Genomic DNA, 25042 nt, shown 5'->3' with positions numbered 1-25042 from the left:
CTCAAGGTGTGAATCCTAACCCGAAGTCAGACGTTTTGTTGAATATTTTTCCATTAAAAATGGAAGTTTAAAAATCGATTCACACACAAAAAAAAAGAAAAAAAAAAAGGTAATGATGATAAGACGTTGAATCGGTAAGACTACCGAATGAACAATTCTGAGCTCTTAAAAAAAAAAAAAAAAAAAAAAAAAAAATAAATCGATTTTTTTTTTTATTGAATCGATTCGAGAATCGCGCGATGTAGTATCGCGATATATCGCCGAATCGATTTTTTTTAACACCCCTACTCCAGTGCGACTTATATATGTTTTTTCCTTCTTAATTATGCATTTTTTGGCTGGTTCGATTTATAATCCGGAGCGACGTATAATCCGAAAAATACGGTACATATTTTCTGTAATTAGTAGAAGAATATTTAATTGTTCTGTCTGTCACTCTATGTTGCTAACATAGATTCCAAAATGAGTCAAACTGAATAATTTTCCATGCTACACCTGAGGATCTCAGACGGCGCACTAGTCGACATATTAAAAACACTGACGTGTAATTTTACATGCAGACAGCTCTTACTTACAACAAATGAATCATCCTCTCGTGTTGCGAAGCGAAAGAGTGCAAAGATGTGGGCCAAGGCTGTTGCATCTCAAGGGAATTTGTCTACTTTCATGTCAGACATGGGATCCATGTTAAATGGAACGAGGTCTTGTATTTGCCAAAGCTAATTGACAGCGGGGGGGGGGCCACAAATGGAGCCAACTCTAAACAATGCTCCAGATCTCGTATTCGTCAGTGAGCGCTTGAAGGACATCTAATCTGTGCTTCTAAAACTGCACGGCAGCAGCGCGCTCAATCGGGCTGCAGCCAACTCTAAATTATGGATTACTGTAACAAACTGTTTGCAATGTTGTCACACGTGCCGCAGCAATCCGACTGCAGCTCAGTCAACACGCGGATGAGCCGTTGACGGCGAATGGAGAAAGGTTGGAGGAAGTGGAGGAAGGAAGCGCACCAGGGGGACACGAGACGAGATCAATGCCAGAGAATTACAGAGAGCCATCTTGGGAAAGAAAAAAGAAAAAAAAGAAAGATATTTCTCCGAGATTCTCACACTTATTATCATTGGTTAGAGGCCGACGGAATGAAGAGGAGCGTGAGCGTGGGCCGTGGCAGATGGATGACGAGGTACCAGGAGGCTTGGGGCGGAAACCTCCAGAGCCTTTCTAAGCTGGTTAGTCAGAGTGCAACGGCCACACAAGACTCCGTGAAGCGCAACCAGTCAAAGGAGTATAAAATACCTGACCAGGAAGGAACGGGAATGTAAAACGGAATGTTCGGCAGCAAGCGCATAGAAATGAGCATAATAGGTTTCAGATCATCTGTCAAATTAAATTTGGGTTCAAATGGGCAGAGGAATGAACTCCATCCGAATATAGCATCACAATATATTTACATTTAATTTGGTGTGTATGAAATCTTTCTCACATCTACTTTATACTTTATCATTTATAGCAAGGGAGCAAGGTAAACTAGAGTATGTACACATAGTCTGTTGTTAGATTAGGGATCTTCATGACTAGATAGTTGACTTGAGCTAGGCCATTGTGTCGCTGTTATTTGTCCTTGCTTGGCGCCTTTCTATCTGTCTGCATTCTGACAATACGTATCCAGTAAAAAAAAAAACAGTTAACACATTCTCACATGGGGACGTTGAGCCGTTCGCCCATGTGGGCGGGCGGCCTAGACAGTATAAGTGCGGGGACGATTTTGAGTAGATCAGTTCCTCTTCTCGCATACTAATATTTTATCATCTTCTCTCGTATAAGTGTGTTATCAAAATATGAACTATGCTTTGTTAAAAGTGCAGCACATGGACTTGGCTGTCTGCCTCACTCTGCACTGCTTGCACAAGCTGAGAGTGAGTGACATCGGAGGATGACGGCTGACAGGGCCGTGCCTCAATCTCCTGTGCCATTTGGGAAGCCAAAAGGTGGCCGAGTGTGTGGGGGCGACTGGTGGGGACAGTGCGGAATTCTTCTTGGCAGCATATACTTTCTTCAAAATTACAGTCCCCACTGGCCCAAGTTAGTCATGTTTGGGGCCTCCTCTCGTCTGATGGTTGCTGGATAATGACCTTATTATGATCGCGCTTCCTCGGCTTGTCAATCCTGGCCTGCAAAAGTTGTTCTAGCTCGGGGCAAAATAAAGAAATTAAAATATATTATACTCAAAAGCCGTCACAGAAGTCATTCTTTCTTATCAAGCATAGCACTATGGGCCTATTTTTTTTTTGCAATTTTGCAAATTTCCCCATTGTGGGGCTAATTCAAGTTATTTTATTAGATCAGGTAGGATGAACAAGAAAAGAGGGTAACGAGCTAAATTAGCAGGCTTTTGATGACGATGAATCTGCTCTTTTTTTTCTTTGAGCCAACACAAGACCTTGCTTCAACTCAAGTGTCACAAATGTAATTTTCATGACAAAAAAAAAACCTCTCCATTTGAACTAATGCTCATTTTATTCCACCTGAGGTTCTGTAATATAACAAAAAAGTGTACATTAGTTCAAAACCTAATGTGAACTCTAATGACATCTACGTGCCGTTAATATCTTTTTCAGAAACCAATATTTAGGAATATTTGGGTTTTGAAAGGCCATATGAATGCGCAAAAACTCAAATATGCCCGAATAAAACCCTTTTTCTAACATTAATATTTGGCAATTTCATTACTCCTTTGAATGGAAAATTTACACAAGAGGGGTCAACAAATCTGCAAATACTCAGAAGCTTAAATCATGCCCCTTTAATATTTATGTATGTGTATACATATTTAATCTCAGTTGTGGGACATAAATCTGCATTAAAAATGTTGGTATTGAAGCACCCAATATGTTTCTCAAAAGAAGTGAGCTCACAACTGCGGATGCTGTTGCTCTAATATGTAAAGTGGTAATAAGCGGGAATTACACGAAAGCATGAATTGAAATGTCAGGCTTGTCTAATTGTGGCAAAACTATTAACACGCATTTCGACAAAACACTGGGGATAATCGCCATTCGGACTTTCAAAATTAAAAGAAGATTAGAAAGGACTTTCATAACAAAGTCAAGCAGAATTTTGGTTCAAATGGGGGGCAGAGGAATCAACTACATCCCAATAGAGCATCACAATATATTTACATTTAATTTGGTGTGTATGAAATCTTTCTCACATCTACTTTATGCCTTATCATTATAGCAAGGGAGCAAGCTCAACTACAGTATGTACACACGGTCTGTTGGCTGTGTTTGTTTTTCTGACTCAGCAAAAGTTAGTGAGTGCCTCACCAGTCACAGAATTCACCGCATGACACCGGGACCAACTTTTTGGCAAAACTTCTAATATCGCACTCCGACAGGTTTGGGAGGTTTCCCTCTTCCAACACAAGCTGATTCCAATCAACAGGATCGTTATCATGCTTATGCAGAGCTTGCTGATGAGCTGATCATCTCAGCTGTGTTGGAGAAGGGAAACCATTAGTGCATTAGACCTATGTTCTAATGCACTAATGTGCCACAACGTAATTAGTTAAATGTGTGAAGTGTTGGGCTAGACACGCATTTGTTCATTGGTTCATCCACAGAAAATTTCTTGTTAACTCATTCACTCGCCGCCATTTTCACATTTCACAATCCCGTTGGCTCCCGGCTGTTTTACTGGATTTTGACTGATTTTGCAAGGCCCACAGAATATTGTGTTCAATTGCTATAAAAGCATGGAACCTATCAAAAGAAAGATTAAAGTCTCTTTTTTAACAAGGAAAAAAAGTATGTTTCTATCTGTTTCCGTTTTGCAGCAATTAGCATTGGAAGAGAGCTAAGTTTCATCAGTTTTCACAAATCTATTTAGAATTGTAAGTAATTGAGCTTTTTTTTCTACATGGCCCTGGTTGATCTCCTTTGCTCTGCTGCCACCTGCTGGCCGTTTGTGTAATAACTACCATTTCTGCAACTGTTCTTTGCAGTTGAGTTTATGCTCTAGCATTAAAAAAAACAAAACAAAAACGTATAAATACGTCTTTGGGACACTTAAAACATAAAAAAAAACATATTTACACGTTATTGGGAGCACGAAAGCAATGGGAAGAAAAAAAAAAGGCTTTTCTCAAACAACACATTCCTTCTAATAAACCATCCTATTCCAAAACTATAAAAACAGAACACAAACTGCTCAATGTCCCCCACTATGTTTGCACCATGTCACGGCAACCCCCGTTTCAAGTCACTTTGCAAAAATGGGGAGAAACGGGATGGACAAACATGACAGGCTGTTATTTCTGCGAATGTCAAGTAAGAGTTTAAATCTGAAAACGTCTGCTGCAGCAGTCACGGTGCAAACGAGAAACCTAATTGGCTGTAGCCAAACGGGGTGCCCACAATTAAACCTAGTACGAGACATTCTCTGGCAGCACGCGTTCACTGTGCTGTGCGTATGTGAATAATGGGCCCTCTTACATGTTTTTTAGAATTCAAATCTTTACTGTATTTGAATTAGTTGTTGACAGAAAATGGCAATCAGTAAACTAACAACAAAAATATATTGTACTGAACCATGTCCACATATTGATGTACAAAGATTGTTATAAAACCATGAAGAGTGTCAAGATGATACCAAAAAAAAAAAAAGCATAGTTGCAACAAATCCAGTTATTGATTTTCTAATTCCTGACTCCCATTACATGAAATATTATTGCCTTTTTTTTTTCCCCCCCATCAATGAAAAGTCTTTAGCCTTCTTTCTGAGAAGACGTTTTCTTATAATAAAAATAGTCTTTTCCGAGTAACTATTGACAATACGTGAATTATGTGCACCCCAGGATGCATGCCTCATACATTTTGTTTTGCTTGAGTCAACAGGGCAGACTGCAGGGGATAATTGATGCTTTTGGCAGCACACAGTACCATCTTTAAGCCGGTAATGCATTATACTATACGCATGAGAGCATCCATTCAAAGTGCCATTTGAAGATAATCACTACTGTAAACGATTGTGTGTTGTCGTCAAAACATAACCAGCCATTACATTAATACTCGTGTAATGTTTAGCTGAGAGAATTACAGTACATCCAAACATTATTACAAACCACACTATGATTCATAAAAAAAAAAAAAAAAAGATGCAATCTTTATACTTGATTGGTACAGTAATTATCGTCGTAAAGTCTTTGCTGTCAGTTAATGAAAATGCACAGCAAAGACGTTTGACTTTAGTTAAAGAGCACCGTCATGAAACAAAATATTCTTCGGTTATAATAAGTGAAACAATTCAGATCTTCTTTCTGCCAATGTAAGTGACAAACAATTTGTTTTTGTGAAATTATTACCACAAAGGTTTAATAATATCAGTTGTGAATGGTTGTCTGTCTGTTGTATTCATTCTGTCTGTTTTACTGAATTTTGACCGATTTTGCAAGGCCCACAGAATATTGTGTTCTATTGCTACAACAACATGGAACCTACTAAAAAAAAGATTAGAGCCTCTTCTTTCATCAGGAAAAAAAAAAGTATAATGCTATTCGTTTCCATTTTGCAGCAATTAGCATTAGAATATAGCTAAGTTTCATTATTATTCACAAATCTGCTTAGAATTGTGGGGAAACAGTTTGTTTTCATCATGGCCCTGGTTGATCTCTTATACTCTGCTGCCACCCGCTGGGCATTTTTGTAATTACTACCATTTTTTTTTCCCCACCCGTTCTCTGCAGTTGAGAGGCTGCATCAAAGCCTTCTGTAGCATTAAAAACAATAAAATAAAATAAAATAAAATAAAATAAAATAAAATAAAATAAAATAAATAAATAAATAAATAAATAAATAAATAAATAAATAAATAAATAAACAAAACATATAATTATGTCTTTGGGACACTTAATACAGTTAGACTAGAACATATCTATACCTTTTTGGTAGCAAATGAGTGAAGTGATGACCATTCAAGGTTGTAGTCTGCCTTTTGCCATAGTCAGCTGGGATCGATTCCAGCTGCCCTGCAACCCTCAATAGGATGAACGGTATAGAAAATGGATGAATGGATGGATGGATGGATGGATGGATGGATGATGGATAGATGGATGGACGGCTGGATGGATGGATGGATGATGGATGGATGGATGGATAGTGGTCATGACGCTTTATAGGCAGCATTGCTCTTCCACACTAAACTTATACAACCACACCATTATGGACATTGTTTTTATCAGTCATGCTCAAAAAGAAAATTAATTTCCCCAAACTTTATACACTTGTTTGGACTTTTGTTGGTTGTCAGTCAACTTCACTGATCAACGTGCTAATAAAAGATCCCTATTCAGTCCCCCCCGGGCGCAGTTCCCCAAGAAAGACTTAAATGCAGAAAACAGACCTTTAATCTCGACTCCTACGTGTCCATACAGTGCAACAAGAATAACCTTGGCAACAATGGGCGGTACCAGTCAATTAGTAAGAACATTTTCAGCGACAAGGTCTTACCTCGGGGGTTATTGAGTGCAGCTTCGGTGGCCTTCCTGCCCTCTCCGCAGTGGCTCTGGTCAAAGGGCAAACACTGCTCCCCGGTCCCAGCGACCACCTCCAGGTTGCGTGACGGATCTTTCGGCTGACCGAGGTTCCTCACCCTGTACACTCTGCGACTGCTGGTGTCCGACACGTAAAGAACTTCTCCCATCGGGTCCATGGCTAAGTAGTATTTATGGGCCGGGCTGGTGCTATATTGAGGACAGGTCAGCGGAGAGCAAAGTTAGGAAAGTGCAACACTTTTACAGAGTACATTCAAGCCCACAATTACTCATGGCCTGGGTAAATGTTGATTTCGTAGTGTAATTTTTTTTTTTTTTAGGCAGGAAATGATATGTGGCAAATCTGTGAGATGTGCTGAGATGTTTGTTTTCCCCATAAATACATTTTGACAAAATAGTGTTGATCTGTCAAAATGATTAATCTATTATTAACTCATTCACTCCCAGGACATTTTCGCTGTTTTACTGGATTTTGACTGATTTTGCAAGGCCCATAGAATATTGTGTCCTATTGCTATAAAAACATGGAATCTACCAAAAGAAAGATTAGAGCCTCTTCTTTCATCAGGGAAAAAAAAAATCATATGTCTATCTGTTTCCATTTTGCATCAATTAGCATTATATTATGGTTAAGTTTCATCATTATTCACAAATCTGTTTAAAATAGTGGGGAAAAGAGCTTTTTGATCTCTTATACTCTGCTGCCATCTGCTGGCCTATTTTGTAACTACCATTACATCAAGCATTCTCTTCAGTGCAGAGGTTGCATCAAAGCCAAAACGTATAAATACATCTTTGGGAGCATGGTAATATTTAAAATAGAACGTATTTATACGTTTTTTGGGAGTAAATTAGTTAAATATATTAATGATATGATCATATATCATTTAAGTATGATTATATTTATATTAGGGATGTTCGATACCACTTTTTTTCAGACCGATATCGATACTCAGACCCTCAGTGCTCACCGATACCGATACCAACTGCCGATACCAGTAGCACATTTTGACAAATTAAAAAAAATCACTAAAAGATATTTTTAAACAAATATATTTCCTTTAATTTTGCCACAAAAAACAAAACAAAAAACAGCACAGTCACTCTTCAATAGTCTTAACGCTCAAAATAAAACACAAAAATGCTCTTTTAGTTTAAGATTCACAATTTTGAAGTATTTCCAAACCGGTGAAGTTTTGGTGAAAAACTGCTGCAAGCTATAGCGCCACTTACAGGCAAGGAGGACTCACTTAACGTCTTCCCCCTCTGCCATCCGTCGCTTGTACTCGTCTGCGTCACGAGTACTCGAGTACTTGAAAAAAGGTACTAAAATACCTGGTATCGGTACTCGCCCATCCCTAATTTCTATAAACAGAAATCCCGTGTAAATTAGGTCCAACAAGCTCAGAAGCTGCCCCGTCCCCACCCCCGCAGCCTCACAGGCGTGAGCAACTGGGTGGGATTCATCCATTGGGCAGGGCGGCGTGCGTTCTGCCGAGGTGCACGTCCGAACTGTGCGTGGGTGGTGTGGTCGGATGGGGCAGGCTCTGCGCAGTGGTGAGAATGAGCCGAGCACCAAATCACCGCTGCACACTCAACTCTACTTGCGCCTGTCTGCAGGCAAGTGCAAAGGAAAGAACTTTTGCCCAAAATAACCCTCAGTTCCCGTAACGACTGGACACTCACTTTGAAATGTTTCTTATTGACAACGAAGGCATACAACCAAGAGCTGTGAAATTCATTAGTTTCACTCACGTCAAAAAAAAGCAGTCAGATATACTCCGATGTGAATTCTGCCCTTAACTCTGTATAACAGATTAATTGTACCCCATTACAGTATATTGAAGTATGTCCACCATGTCGGCACATAAAAGTATATATTTAAAAAAAATATATTTTCCAATGTGAAAATTTACATCACAAGACTGTACAATTTATGACAGTTTGTAGCTTTAAATTTTAATGAAATACCCATGATATATGCATCTTGATATTAACCTGAACATTATTCTTAGCTCACACAGAAAAAAATAATGCAGCCTAGTCCAGGGGCTGTCAGTCATTCGAGTCCATTAAGCGTAAAACTGTTTGCAGAACTCTGCACTGAATCACACATGCATAATTTAAACTTGATCCAAGGAGAGTTTTTCAAAAGTGTGTCACTGTTCTGTGCAGCATCAAATATTTGTTGGGCCTCTTAAAGTTTCAGCAAGCATTGCCGGTTGCACGAGAGCTGATTGCAAATCACTTGACTGTCTAAATGAGATGCTCGTTTCAAAAGGCATGTCGCCAATTAAAGGGAAATGAACACAACATGATCAGAAATAATGTCGCTCCTGCTCCATGAACATGTTAAAAAAAAAAAAAGAAGAAAAAAAGAAAGCTAACAAGCTGATTGACTCGGTCATCTCGACCAGGGGTGTCCAAATTACGGCCCGGGGGCCATTTGCGGCCCGTCATCCATTTTTTTAGTGGCCCGCGACATATGATAAAAAATGGCATTTGACTCAGTTTAAATAAAATAAAAACAAAAATGTTTGGAGATGGTCAAAGTAAGAAGGGAAGGTGTCGAAAAACACAGGTGCTATTGAAGTTTATTTTAGTTAACTAAAACTAAAATTCAAAACTACAATTTCGTTAACGAAATAAAATAAAAACGAAGACGCTTTTTAAAAAAAAGAAAACTGAAACTACATTTTATGTTTACAAAACTAACTAATAATAAAACTATAATTATAGCAAAAATGTCCTTCTTTTTAGTCTTTGGTAATTAATTTAATGCATGAGCCTTTGGGGATGATTTTAAATGTGATTTTTAGTAATTTATTTTTATATAAACAGGAATAATAACGTTGCACCCATGGTGTTTTTTAAATATTGTGCACAAGTAATACACATAAAAAAAAAAAAAAAAACAACAACTAAAAACTAAAACTAATACTGATACTAAATAAACTAAAACTAAGCATTTATTAAAGAACTAAAACTAATAAATAACTAACAGAACCACCCTGAAAACTAATTAAAACTAACAAAATTAAAAAAAACAAAACTCAAAACAAAATAAAAACTAAAATGAAAAATTCCAAAACTATAATAACCCTATTGTCATATTACAAATAAATTGGTTCATATACTGTACCATTTTTATGAATATGCAAAAGGACTAATAAATTATTTGTACAATATTTAGGACTAAACACAATTTTTCTTCATAACATTATGTGGCCCTTGCGTCCTTCTGATTTTCTATATGTGGCCCTCAAATGCAAAAGGTTGCACACCCCTGATCTAGACTGTCTTGGTCTCTCAGACTCTATTGCAGAGGACGTCTTCCCCTTGTGTGTTCCTTCTGAAGCCAAAGAACAGACAATGGTTTTACACTGAGTACATCCCATATTGTCTCCCCATGAGGGCACCTTGCTTTAAAAACCGCGCTTGCTGATAGACACTTTGCAGGGGAAAACGTGGAGGGGGGGAAGCTTTGAGAGCTGAAAATGGATGAATAATTAATGCATTTGACTTGGGAGAACAATAGTATAGCATAAAAAACCCCCCGAAATATGCTCCAAACAGTAAAAAGCAGCCATGGAAGCAGGAAGTAAAGGAGAACCCCCCAGGGTGAGGAAAGGGTATCTTAAGTGCCTCCAGAAGAATACACTTCCATGCATTAGGGTTTATAACATGACTTTTTTTTTTTTTTTTTTGGTCTGACATTTGCAGACAACTGCTTGTCAGATGATCTGACGGCCTGGCGTATCGACACCATCTATTGTTTTTAAGGTTTATCATCCATTAATAGAAAGATGTATTTTCAAAGTTTTGCCGTATTCACAGAAATATTCACTTCATAAGTTTAAGTAACTTAGAACATGTGCTTTGTAGCACTTTTCTTTAAAAATGCTTTAAATTAATATCCATCCATCCATCCATCCATTTTCTTGACCGCTTATTCCTCACAAGGGTCGCGGGGGCTGCTGGCGCCTATCTCAGCTGGCTCTGGGCAGTAGGCGGGGGACACCCTGGACTGGTTGCCAACCAATCGCAGGGCACAAAGAGACGAACAACCATCCACACTCACACGCACAATTAAATTAATAAATAAATGAAAATAATTTTCTGTTCTTCTAAAAATTCCCGATCATAAGACGGCAATAAGAGGGCGGTTGATGTCAGCCAACATCCCGAGTACTGATAACTTGGAAAAAAAACAAAACAAAAAAAACAACAAGGCTGGGTATACCGATACCGGCCTGATATCGATACCTGGTTATCTCTACTTATTAGATAACAATCTTCAATAACAATCTGGATCAGGAGTGTGGAGGACCACAACTGCCAAAATTTGAAATAAATAAATGACTAAATAAATAAATACATAAATAAATAAATGTCTAAAAGTGAAAATAAAAATAATATAAAAAAATACAATTCGAAAATTATATGTAAAAAATAAATATAAATGGAAATAAATCCTTTTTTATTTTCACTTTTAGTCATTTATTTATTTAGACATTTATTTATTTAGACATGTATTTATTTATTTAGACATTTATTTATTTAGTCATTTATTTATCTATCTATTTATTTATTTATTTATTTATTTATTTAGTCATTTATTTATTTAGTCATTTATTTATTTATTTAGCCGTACAGCCACGTCGAAATGTTATTCAAATGAGGGGGCAGTCCTAAATAAAAACGGATTTATTTACATTTATATTTATTTTTTCTTAGATATAATTTTCGAATTATATATATTTTTTTATATTCATTTTTATTTCCACTTTTAGTCATTTATTTATTTATTTAGTCATGTATTTATTTCAAATTTTGGCAGTTTTGGTCCTCCATACAGGAGAGCTTACTCAAGCTTTCCATGTAGCTGCCCGGCTATGGCCAGCTAAACGAAACTAGTTACTTGTAAACATATCACATACTGTATTAATGTTACCCTTTTGGCCGATGACATATTGTACAACTCTCATTGCCACAAGCAGACATGTTCAGCTTGATATTCACGAACCATACGCGGAGGTGCTCACACAGAAAGGTTCAGGTCATAGATACACAAACACGCCGTGTCATGTCTAATTTTCTATGGACATGCTGGAAAGAGCTCAGAGCCAGCAAAGACTGCGTGACAAAACCAGGCCCCAGGCTTACCTCATATCAGGATCAGAAATAATCAAAAGTCTTGATTTAGGCTCATTTCCCATTTACAACATGAACATACATACTGATAATGACGTGTGTAAGAAATGAAATTAAATTCAATTCAATTTGCAGACAAAAGCCCTTCTCACCTGTGTCTGGTGTCCCGGTTCCTGATAAAAAGCCACGATGGAGCATTTAAGAAAAAGCAGAAAAGAAGGCAAATATGTAACTCAAAATTCTAAGCGAGAGCTGGAAAAAAATAAATAAATGACAAGCCACAGTTAAGTGAGTTTTATCCCCATAAAGTATGATCAGGGTTGATTTAAGTGGCTGCATTGTTTCATATTAAATATTAATCCACGAAGGAAGCTATTTGCTGTTTCTTCCCACGGGAAGGTTAACTATTAAATATAGTCACCATGAAAGTCTGCGGCAGAAGTATTAGTAAGAAATGCAATAATACCAGTGAATATGAGTTAAGTTACATAAGAAGAACACTTTACAGGACAAATGACACTGAAATTCCATTGAGATGCTAAGACTTGAGAAAAATCGAGCACTAGAGGTTGTAGTGGCTCCAGCACAGCGTGATGTTGTCATAATCCGCCACAAAAAACATCATTCCACAGTAAAGACTCTCGGCTCAAAGAAGTAGATTATTTGTGTAAAGTGGGAAATGTGCAAACGCGACTTCTGCATGAAGACAAACTGCAATCAAAGGTATCTCAAACAAATATTCTCACGAGAACTGAAGCCACGACTAATTCACAGCGCGTGTGATCATAACTACCGTATTTTCACGACTATAAGGCGCACATAAAAGCCTTCAAATTATTTCAGAAGCGTCTTATAATCCAGTGCGCCTTTATATATGGATCAATATTGAGCCGCAACAGGTCTGCACGATCGGTGACGCGCATGCGCAGAAGATCCCGCCCATCTTGGATCGCTAACTACGGCAACCCCACGAGAACAAAATACCTTTGTATGCCTGCGTGATAGTGCGCGTTCGTAAAGACACGATATATCATTGAAAAAAAAATCTTACATTCTCAAAGAAACTAGTTTAACGCTACAGGTTTTAAAAACGAACGTTTTACTTTCGACCCCATTACATTCCTAGTTAGAATTTACGTTTAGTCTGCAGTATTTTTATTGTCTTTAGAACAATATTTAAAATATGTCATTCATTGAAGGTGCGCCTTATATATAGAAAAAGTTTTAAAATACGCAATTCATTGAAGGCGCGCCTTATAATGCGGTGCGCCTTATAGTGCGGTGCTCCTTATATATGGAAAAAGTTTTAAAGCGCTCATTCGTTGACGGTGCGCCTTATAATGCGGTGCGCCTTTTAGTGCGGTGCGCCTTATAGATGGGAAAAAGTTTTACAATGTCATTTATTGAAGGTGCACCTTATAATACGGTGTGCCTTATATATGGAAAAAGTTTTAAGATATGTCATTCATTGAAGGCGCGCCTTATAAGGCGGTGCGCCTTATATATGGAAAAAGTTTTTAAAATATGTCATTCATTGAAGGTGCGCCTTATACGGCGGGGCACCTTATGTGTGGAAAAAGTTTTAAAATGTCATTCATTGAAGGCGCGCCTTATAAGGCGGTGCGCCTTATATATGGAATTTTTTTTTAACATATGTCATCCATTGAAGGTGCGCCTTATACGGCGGTGCACCTTATGTATGGAAAAAGTTTTAAAATGTCATTCATTGAAGGTGCGCCTTATAATGCGGTGCACCCTATATATGGAAAAAGTTTTAAAGCGCTCATTCATTGACGGTGCGCCTTATAATGCGGTGCGCCTTATAGTGCGGTGTGCCTTATAGATGGGAAAAAAGTTTTACAATGTCATTTATTGAAGGTGCACCTTATAATGCGGTGCGCCTTATATATGGAAAAAGTTTTAAAATATCATTCATTGAAGGTGCACCTTATAATGCGGTGCACCTTATATATGGAAAAAGTTTTAAAATATGTCATTCATTGAAGGTGCGCCTTATACGGCGGTGCACCTTATAGTCGTGAAAATACGGTATATATAAATACAATAACTATATATCAATGCATTTGAATGCAAATATGTCCAATCCCATGCTAAAATTCTGCCTCCAACTCACTTTAGTTCCAAAATGGTTCTGGTGTATCCATCCGGATGGACTCTGCGAACAAAGTTGAAGTCCCCGACATAAAGGGACCCATCAGGGCCACTGGACAGCGCCACGGGGGCATATAGCATCAGATCACGGGCCGCGCCACTGCAGCTTGGCCCACAGGGGACGCTCCGGTAGAATCCGTTGCCCATAACTGTGGCAATAACAGCGGGCTGCTGGGAGAGGTACACATTTTCACCATTTCCCTTGTGAAGGATTCCTGTGAAAAAAAAAAAAATACAAAACAAAAAACAAATTGGGTTAATTAGCGTTATGTCATTACTTAAAATATACACTATATTGGAAGACAAAAAGTGGAAATGAGATAGACCCCAGTGGTTTTCCACACTGTCCAACAGAAAAGTCCCTAACAACTTTGATTAAAAATTTCTAAACCTAACACACAATTGCAATAACTACAGTATGTAAAAATAACAACATAATGTAGTGGAATGTTAGCAAGGTTCAGTAAAGTTACACATGTAGGCAAAATGTTAGATCTGGAACTGCTTAGCGAAGACTTTGCTTTATTGAGAAGGTTGCATTTGATTTTGTGGATCCCATTCCTGTTGTTTGCTTTTGTTCCTGTGTGTGCGATTAGCTAACTTGTGCTAATGTGCTGCACCTGTGTCCAGTTGTCTCCCTGCTGTCCTTTAATTCCACAGTTTTTCTGCAGCGCACTGTTTCATTGCAAGTTTGTTTTGTGCCCTGTGCTGTGCATTCTACACGAAAAGTATTTTTTGCTGTGCTTTCACAGTATTTAAATAGCTTGTTTTTGTGTGTGTGTTAAGAGCCTTTAGTATTGTGTCGTGCTTTCAGCAGGGTAGACGTGCATTGCCTTGAAAAAAGTATTCATGAACCTTAATTAAACATTCTCACAGTTTGTGACCTTACATTATAAACTTGAGTGTATTTTTGTTGAGATTTTATGTGATAGACCAACAAAAAGTAGCACATAATTGTGAAGTGTAACAAAAATAGGTGCGTTTCCATTACAATCAGTTTTGCGCAAAAGTTTGTTTCGCAAAAGCAAGCTGGCAAAAGTGACCTGATGAAAGGACGCTCCCTTCACTTCAACATAGTTGCTAGGCAGCACAAAATCACCAAGCAATATTTTTGCAATAGTTTGTCCCTAGCACAACACCAGCAAATATGTGTTTTTCAGTGGATAAAACAGGATTGGTCTCCCCCCACTAAAAAAAAAATAAAAAAATAAAAAACAGAATAGGCAAATGTACGAATGAATACCAGACCACAACATTGTAAGAGCTCACCAATCACCCCTCCCACTTTTGTGGCATTACAGAAGAATGACGGCGCCTCGGCATTTGTTATTGAAATAATCGGAAGCATCCACAATAGTTATTCTTTCAGTCAGTCAGCCACTTTTATGACCATATCAGACAGCCTAACAAATCAGCATTTTATGACATCAGTAGCATATAAAAAAAGACAAACATACGTACCAGGTGATCAAATAAAAACCACCATGTTGTGTCCGAAAACGTCTTTTGGACCGCCCAGTCCGGTGACACAGCTGAACTTTTACGCAGCCCCCTGCTCCGTTTAATTACGAGTCATGTGTTTTTAATGTAGCCAAATTCATTACACAGTTGGTCGCATTTGCATTTTACTGTGATTCTATTGTCAGACGATGGTGTCAGCACGCTGCATTTATTTATTTATTTTCACACTCCATTTGCTAACTACCAGTGCTGGTGCAGTGCAGTGATAAACTGATTATACAATCACAAAGACCTTTACCAAAACCAACATGGACTCAAGTGATCTCCCCCTGTACTGCTGACATTTAAAAAAGATGAAGTATAGAAAAAGTCAAACGAGGTTTATTAGTTCTTTTACAAATGCCAAAAAGCAGCTTTTTCAAGCTCAAAATTTTGCAGAAAAAAAAAACATAGGGACGTAAGATTAAATTGCTCTTTGCCTGTTCTTTCTTTCTTTCTAACATGTAATTATTGGTTTGAAAACTTGACCAAATTGGTCGCATTTTGTGAGAGCTACTTTTCAGTGTGCGCAAGTATCGCCTATTAAAGGTTATATTAGTTAACTAAAATTAACGAAATAAACTAAAATCCAAAACAACTATTTCATTGACGAAATAAAATAAAACCAAAAATGCTTCTTAAAAAACAAAAACTAACTGAAACTACATTTTATGTTTACAAAACTAACTAAAACTATTAATTAAACGTTTTTTAAATATTGCGCACAAGTAATACACATTAATAAAACTAATACTGAAACTAACTAAAACTAAACTAAAACCAAGCATTTATTAAAGAACTAAAACTAATAAAAACAGAACCCTAAAAACTAATAAAAACTAATTAAAATGAAAAATTCCAAAACTATAACCCCCTACTGCCATATTACAAATAAATTTTATAAATAAATTATAAATAAATGTTTTTTTCTAAATATGCATATAAATGTATGTATTTGTCTATTTGCAAGAGAAGGAAGTGTTTTTTCTATTTAATGAGTTCAGATAACCAATTATGTAGCAGCAGCAGCAGTACAGCGAGATACGAGTTTCCTCGAACATACAAAACGTCAATTTTAACTCGATGTATTTGGGACGTACTCACCACTATGGATGTTGAGGGAATGATGTTTGTCCAAGGACCAACCTCCGAGGTCAGAGGGCACCAGCTCAAAAGCTTGCATCAGAGCTGTTCTCCTCTCCCACTGAATAACTCCGGGACACGATTCATACTCGTAGCCGACGGACACTAAAAGCAAACATATGCACGCAGATGCAGGCATTAGATGAAAGGTGAGTTTAGTTTAAAACAATATTTAAAAACAATGGATAATTTAGCCACTGAGAACTAGAGCAGGCTAAATCTATTTTTGTCTGCATTTTTTATTGTTTATTTTATTTTGTTTTTGTGAAAGTGACATATAGCATTCACTTATAATGACTAGGGGTGTTAAAAAAAAATCGATTCGGCGATATATCGCGATACTACATCGCGCGATTCTCGAATCGATTCAATAATCGGCAGAATCGTTTTTTTTTTTATTTTTTTTTTTTTTTTTTTAGGATTCACACCTCGAGCATGGAAGAATGTTATATGAACGGAACATTAAGCCTTAATATTTTATTTTAATGCTGTTCAAACATGAAACAGATTACAACCTCTATAAGACTGAAATTTCAGAAAAATAAATAATACATTTTCATATAAATCTTACACTCTACAAGCTTACTGATTAGTATTTTCTAAATTTGAATGAAAAAAAATCGCAAAAACCGACTTAGAAATTCGTATCGGGATTAATCGGTATCGAATCGAATCGTGACCTGTGAATCGTGATACGAATCGAATCGTCAGGTACTAGGCAATTCACACCCCTAATAATGACACATATGTACTAGCACAAAAGCTAGCGCTACTTTTTTAAATTTATTTATTTTTTAAAGTCTTCTATCAATCTCCTAACGTCACTTTATAGTGGGATGTTATTGTGCGAGGTGAAGCCTGGCTTGATGGGTGCGTCCATCTTGGAAATGGGAAATGGCCCAGTGTTGCACAGATGAATCCATGCGTGCAATGATTGACTTTCCCCTACATATCAAAATTGGAACTATATGTTGATTTAGAGCTCCATTCACCAGAAAGATACGCCATTTTTCTCTCTTTATTTTTGCATTTACCTTACAAAAATTGAGTTAGCCCAGTCTAGTTGCCAGTGGCTCAATTTGATCTTTGAATAATGGAAGACTATCAATCGAACATCAACATGAGATGGTATATTGCTTTCAAATACGTAAATATGTATAGTTCAACATTTAACTATTCACTCGCCGCCATTTTCACATTTCGCAATCCCGTTCGCTCCCGGCTGTTTTACTGGATTTTGACTGATTTTGCAAGGCCCACAGAATATTCTGTTCAATTGCTATAAAATCATGGAACCTATCAGAAGAAAGATTAAAGTCTCTTCTTTCATCAGGAAAAAAAAAGTATGTTTCTATCTGTTTCCGTTTTGCAGCAATTAGCATTAGAAGAGAGCTAAGTTTCATCAGTTTTCACAAATCTATTCAAAATTGTAAGTAATTAAGCTTTTTTTTCGAGATGGCCCTGGTTGATCTCCTTTGCTCTGCTGCCACCTGCTGGCCGTTTGTGTAATAACTACCATTTCTGCAACCGTTCTTTGCAGTTGAGAGGCTGCATCAAAGCCTTCTGTATGCTCAAGCATAAAAAACAAAAAAAAACAAAAAAAAAAGTATAAATACGTCTTTGGGAAACTTAGAACATTAAAAAACGGATTTATACGTCATTGGGAGCAAATGAGTTAATATTAGTTGTGTATCTCTCTCATTTACAAATACAGTTGATATAAAAACTCTACACACCCCAATACAAATGACAACTTCAAATTTGGTTTCAACTTTTTTTGTGTGTGTTCAATGCTTCGGGCAATGAGCATTTTTATTAATTTTGGTACGAATGACTGCATGTACTGTATCTGATAGTTTTTAAATATAATGCATTTTTTTTTTTTGGTTGAACGTTAGTAATCGCAAACATTTCAAAAGCAGACACTTCAATGATGATCTCTTTTCAGTGAGACGCTTGACCGTGTTGCATGTTGCACATGTTGCTCTCAAGTGCCGTTATAATCCAGTGCATAGCGATGGATTCTTTTTGGGGTCAGGGTGAGGATGCCTGGGGTCAACCCCTTATATAGAAACATCTTTACTTCTTCATTTCATTGGCGACATGCCTGCAGTAACAAGTGAAGTTGAATTTAATCTCTCTCAAAGCTATATTATTGCATGTTGGGCTGAAGCAGATGAAAGGCCTGTACAGCAAAAACCTCATCAGTAAGTCTGTCTGCAGAGATCAGTATGATGTAGCAGTGTAATCAAAAGGACTCATTCTTGTTCAAAGCGCTCTAGAATTTGGTGTCTGGCCCCTTTGTTGTATTGATACACTGTGCAGCTTCCCACTGCAGCTTGACAGCAAATTAGACTTTGAATCAGATGACAAAAAAAAAAAAATGCAACCATATTGCTACAAAAATCCTGGCTTTCAAAACAAAGCTAAATAAAAAAAACAAATGACATACTTTTTTTTCAGCAGATATAAAAGTAACTTTTTATTTACAAGGGTTTATTATCCAGGTGCAATGGGGGAAAGTGTCTCAGATTTTTGATGAATGAATATGTGCAGGCTAAACGTGTGTATTGTTTTTGCATGCTTGAATACAATCAGGAAGAAAAATCAAGTATAAAATTTTCATCACACCCAGTTCAGAATGTGTGCATGTATAATAATATTCTACACCAGGGGGTGTCCAAACTACGGCCCGGGGGCCATTTGCGGCCCTCCATACATTTTTTGGCGGCCCGTGGCAAATACTAAAAATATTTTTTCAATGCTGTTTAAAAAAAAAAAAGAGGGTGGATTAAACATTTCTAGCTACGCAAAAACACAAATTTGCAGCTAATAATTCAGTTTCAGAAATAAAAATAGTTTCATCCACTTGTTGCTTAGTGTCAAGGTCCAATTTGTGAAAACATCACATTAAATTAATGGTTGTTAAGTGTGGTCAGTTTACTACTGATTGTTCTTGTTGTGGTTCAGAATGTCAAATTGGGATTCAGCTGCTGCTCTATTATAGTGGCACACAGGGGTCACTATTTGCCTTGTGACTGTTAGCAGTTTTCAATAAGTAACTGTACATTAAATCAACCATTTATAATTGTTTCATTGATTTTTACCATGTTTAACTCATTCACTGCCATTGACAGAAAAAGACGTCAAACGATGCATTTTTTTTTCTGGTCTGGCAATGAATGTGTTAATAAATAACTTAAAAAAAAATCAAAGTGGCCCTTGCAGCTTTCTATTTTTCTGTATGTGGCCCTCAGAGGAAAAAGTTTGGACACCCCTGTTCTACACTTTCACTGTTTAATGTTTAATGCTAACAATAGTCACTGTAACCATCCCCCCCTTTAAGTATTATTATGCAAATACAAGGAACAAAACAGCACTTCATATTTAAATCAGGAGGCGATGAGTGCAGTTCATGCAGAGGAATTAAAAAATATATACTCCCAACGAAGACATTTGTGAAGTGGGGATAAAAAGACAACTTGACATCTCTGACACAAATGTGGCAGAGGAGGACCTGTCACTGTCAAAACACTGTAGGCACTGATCGAGCTAACTTTGTTCATTGTAGACCCAAATGCATGTAACTCAAGGGGATTGAGAAGCTCAGTCAGCAGAAATATCGGTAGAGACAGTGGAATACATAAGTGGGGCATTCGGATGATGCACCAAGACAAACATTCACCCCAAAGAGTGAGAACATTCCAAAAGGCAGGAAAGGAAAAAAAAAAAAAACAGTGACTCCAATCAATACAGATGTGGCTAAAACAATTATATTCAGAACCTAGAAGCCGGCGATGAATATTGCCACTATATTGCCAAATACTGCAACCAAAAGAAAATGTAATACCTCTTCGTTCTTTTCAAGTTTTATTGTCTAAAATGAAGCACATTAACAATCTCTATGTAATACAACTAAATTATGTTGATAAAAGAGCTGCAAAAAAACAAAACTCATTCACTCCCAGCCATTTTCACAGAAACAATCCCGGCTGTTTTACTAGATTTTGACTGATTTTGCAAGGCCCACAGAATATTGTGTTCAATTGCTATAAAAGCATGGAACCTACCAAAAAAAGATTAAAGTCTCTTCTTTCATCAGGAAAAAAAAAAAAGTATGCTTCTATCTGTTTCCGTTTTGCAGCAATTAGCATTAGAAGAGAGCTAAGTTTCATCAGTTTTCACAAATCTATATAAAATTGTAAGTAATGGAGCTTTTTTTTTTTTTTCTAGATGGCCCTGGTTGAGCTCCTTTGCTCTGCTGCCACCTGCTGGCCGTTTGTGTAATAACTACCATTTCTGCAACCGTTCTTTGCAGTTGAGAGGCTGCATCAAAGCCTTCTGTATGCTCTAGCATAAAAACCAAACAAACAAACAAAAAACTTATATTTACGTCTTTGGGACACTTAGAACATTAAAAAAACGGATTTATACGTCATTGGGAGCAAACGATTTAATATTAGTTGTGTATCTCTCTCATTTACAAATACAGTTGATATAAAAAGTCTACACACCCCAATACAAATGACAAATTTGGTTTCAACTTTTTTTTTTTGGTGTTTAATGCTTCGGACAATGAGCAATAACTACCATTTCTGCACCTGTTCTTTGCAGTTGAGAGGCAAACAACAAAAAACAAAAAAACAAAAAAAACGTATAAACGTCTTTGGGACACTTAAAACATTTAAAAAAAAAAAAAAAAGAGTTAAATGAGTTAAGGACTTTTCGGTCAGGCAAATCACATTTAGAGGGCAGCAAGCAGCTATCTGAATCTGCTGATGTCTCCGGAATCCCACAAACCTCAATCCGGCAACATTAAGGCAACTCTAAGTAAGAAGAGCAAAGCCGAGCAAAGTGCACAAAAGGAAAGTGCGTTTCCACAACCCAAAATCACTGCTGATACATTACAGGTGGGGTACGCACACAAATGCACACCCCCCTTACAAACAATATTCACATGCACTATAGCACAAAGGTGAAAGCTTTCATTCCCCTGTGTTGAAGCCTCAGGCATGTGTTCACCCCAGCAAACAGAGCATGATCTCCCTTTCTTACAAGACACTTTGGTTCTGTGTGTGCGCGCGTGCGGACATCCGATCCGATCCGTGTTTGTGCGGGTCGCTGTGCCAGCAAAGCACCAGAATGTCTAGAGAGGGAACGTTAAGGGCGAGAACAAGTGTTGAGACGAAAGAACGAGAGGACAGCGTGAGACGAGGAAGACAACCAGGGGAGATGAGAATGAATGGAGAAAATAACAAGTATGGAGGAGAAGACCACACCGAGGAAGAAAAACAACACGGGAGGGAGGGGAGCAGGAAAGGGCAAAGATGAGAGAGAGAGATCTGTTTAGAAAAAGGAAGTAAATAGAAAAAAAGAAAAAAATCTGACAGAATAAAAAGTGACAGATAAGAAAGGAGATGAGTGCAAAAGAATAAATACAAAAGAAACCCTTTTGATTTGTCTGTGCAAAGTTTCAAAGTAGTATAAGGTGAGACGTATATCTGAGAGTTTAATGTCATAAAACAAAGTGAGCTTATATATATTAAAACAAAAATAGCCTTTATAGAACATATGTCAAGAGCCCTCCATGTTATTTTATGTGGCCTGTTCAAGCTGGAAAACAGAAGGGACTTCTCGCCCTTCACGGCTTACAGTGCCCACAGACTAAATTACAGTATATGTCCCAAAATGCATCTTGAGATTTTGATTTGCGCAATGCCTGCAGCCAGTTGCTATAAGCCAGAGTTATTTCCAAGTTGAGTTATGTTGTTTAAAAATAGTCGAGATGTCTGTGAGTTTGTGTTGGGAGGAGGAAGAAAATGGCCCCAGCTTTTCGAAATCAGAAAATTGAACAAAGTTTTACCAAACTTCAGAGACTGTCGTGACTTTAGAAATCTCACGAGACTTCATTTGAGTGAGTGTAAATGATTATTTTACTGTTGTTGATGTTCTGACTTTTTGTGAAGTCAGAACCATATTGGTGGCGATGGATCGATGATGCGTCCTGCCATTCCGACACATTGCAAAGCTGTATTAAATATTGTGTCAATACGAATACCGAATACTGACAGTTGTCTTTGATGATGTCATTTCAATTGTAATGGCGCTTAATAGATTTCATTGAGAGGTTGGCTACCAAGAACTGCAACAGCAAACGTTTAACCACCACTGCAAAATTTCAGCAGAACACTAATTTTCCATTGTATGCTAATAATAATAATCATCATCATCATCATCATTATTATTATTATTATTGTTGTTGTTGTTAGTTATTATTGTTATTGTTGTTATCATTGTTGTTGTTGTTGTCGTTATTGTTATTATTATTGTTATTATTAATGTTATTATTATTATTATTATTATTATTGTTATTATTATTATTGTTATTATTGTTATTGCTGTTGTTGTTATTATTGTTATTGTTGTTATCATTGTTGTTGTTGTTGTCGTTATTGTTATTATTATTGTTATTATTAATGTTATTATTATTATTATTATTATTGTTATTATTATTATTGTTATTGCTGTTGTTGTTATTATTGTTATTGCTGTTGTTGTTATTATTGTTATTGTCGTTGTTATTATTGTTGTTATTATTATTGTTGTTATTGTTATTATTGTTGTTATTGTTATTATTGTTGTTATTGTTATTATTATTGTTGTTGTTATTGTTTTTTTAATTTATTTGTTCATTTTTCCTTTCGGACAGCATTGTGACAAACAAACATTTCAACATACAATTTTAACATATGATAACCGAAAAGAAAAAGGGCTGGCAGGAAGAAGCATAAAGCTTATAAATTCCCGCCCCCATACTAAACTAGGACGCATAAAATCAAGAGTAATAGTTAAGGATCAGCAGAGATGATAAAATTTCACACAGTTCATCAAGTCCATGAAGTTGATTATCCAGTTGATTACATCTTCGCCAGTGATTTGATCGCATGTAGTTCATGACAGAAGATTCGTTCAAATCGATTGTTGATCACTTGTTGATTAGTACCATGTGGATTATCACGGTCCAGCAGCTTTAGATAACTGGGCATAGTGAAAACCACGTCACTCAGATCCGTCTTCATCACGATTTCGATTCATCGCGACTTTTTTTCTCCAGTTCGAGCAACCTTGTGGCCACGTCTCTCCTCATTCCGTTCATGGCGAGGTTGAGTGCTGCAAGGTCGTTTTTCACCAGAGAAGTGTCATCACAGGCCTTAGTTGGGCCGGCTTGCACGCCAGTGATGGCTCTCAAGGTGGCCGCAGCCATTTCCTCTGCATTCTTCTGGCGATCAGACATTTTTCGTAGCGTACGAAACAGCCAGTGGAATCCAATCCCAAGCAGCATCAGCATAACCACCAGCACAGCCAGCAGGTACAAATCTTCCACATCCTCCAAATCCAGATTTGTCAGACACAATGGTCTCCACTTAGCATATCCAGACGTGTAAGTTCCACTTGGACATGAACGCTGAGTAGGTCCAGGTCTCATCGTAGAAAAGATTATGTCAAACGCACTTAGAGACCAGCTAATTAGATCCATACCGGTTTGTCGAAAGTTTTTGGAGCAGAGTGTCCTTTTCTCAGCACTCAGCACAGATGCTGTTTCCAAATGAGTCAAGATTAAATGTCAGACGTGTTTACATTTCTGTGTTGCAGCTCCCTCCTTGTTTTTAACACAAGAGTTATTGCTCTCACACACAAAAATAAAACAAAAGACAGGTTCAACATTTTCTTCATTATAACTAATTAACACCAATTCTTTATATTTTTTCTTAAATCCAGATAGTGTCTGTATTCCAGTTAGTCCACAATCTAATGAATTCCATAATTTTACACCCATACAGGAGATCGAAAATGACTTTAGTGTAGTTCAAACACATCTCTGAACAAACACAAGTTTCTCTCTCAAATCATATTTCGATTCCTTCTCCTGAAAGCATGTTTGCAAATTATAAGGGAGACAGTGTCTAGCCGCCTTATACATTATTTGAATAGTTCTATAGTTTATTAGATCATATAATTTCAATAGTTTAGCTTCAATGAACAATTTATGTGTATGTGCATTATAAGGAGCACTATGGATAATTCTTACTGCTCTTTTCTGTAATACCATCAACGGCTGCAATCGACTTTTATAAGTGTTTCCCCAAATTTCAACACAGTAAGTCAAATAAGGCAAAAGCAAAAAAAGCATTATAGATTATTTGGAGTGCCCTTTGACTCATTGTAATGGTTGTTGTTGTTATTGTTATTATTATTGTTGTTGTTGTTCTTGTTATTGTTGCTATTGTTATTATTGTTGTTATTGTTGTTGTTATTGTTGTTGTTATTTTTGTTATTGTTATTATTGTTATTGTTACTATTGTTATCGTTGTTGTTATTATTATTATTATTATTATTATCATTAGCATTATTATTATTATTATTATAAAATATCTATTATTGTCATGACCTACTGCCAGAGATAATAACCTGCATGACTGCACTTTCACTTAATAAAGAAGTTATCCCAACGAAAATGAAGAA

General features: G+C 36.9%; 1 protein-coding gene across 2 annotated transcripts in view; it reads right to left on the bottom strand.

Moving 5' to 3' along the window:
- Nucleotides 1–25042, bottom strand: part of tenm1 (teneurin transmembrane protein 1) — a 232428-nt gene that overhangs the window by 68487 nt on the left and 138899 nt on the right. Inside the window, exons 19-22 of one of the 2 annotated variants that reach the window (XM_077531385.1) lie at nt 16481–16624; nt 13839–14091; nt 11857–11877; nt 6507–6739 (exon numbers count right to left, since the gene is read on the bottom strand). In XM_077531385.1, the coding sequence (XP_077387511.1) occupies nt 6507–6739; nt 11857–11877; nt 13839–14091; nt 16481–16624 (651 nt within the window). The remainder of the gene's footprint in view (nt 1–6506; nt 6740–11856; nt 11878–13838; nt 14092–16480; nt 16625–25042) is intronic. The other variant, XM_077531386.1, reaches the window with a different exon arrangement.

Source organism: Festucalex cinctus, chromosome 9 (assembly GCF_051991245.1).
Source record: "Festucalex cinctus isolate MCC-2025b chromosome 9, RoL_Fcin_1.0, whole genome shotgun sequence".
Classification (NCBI taxonomy): domain Eukaryota; kingdom Metazoa; phylum Chordata; class Actinopteri; order Syngnathiformes; family Syngnathidae; genus Festucalex; species Festucalex cinctus.
The sequence above is the reverse complement of the archived record's forward strand: the minus strand, read 5'-3'. Positions and strand labels throughout refer to the sequence as shown.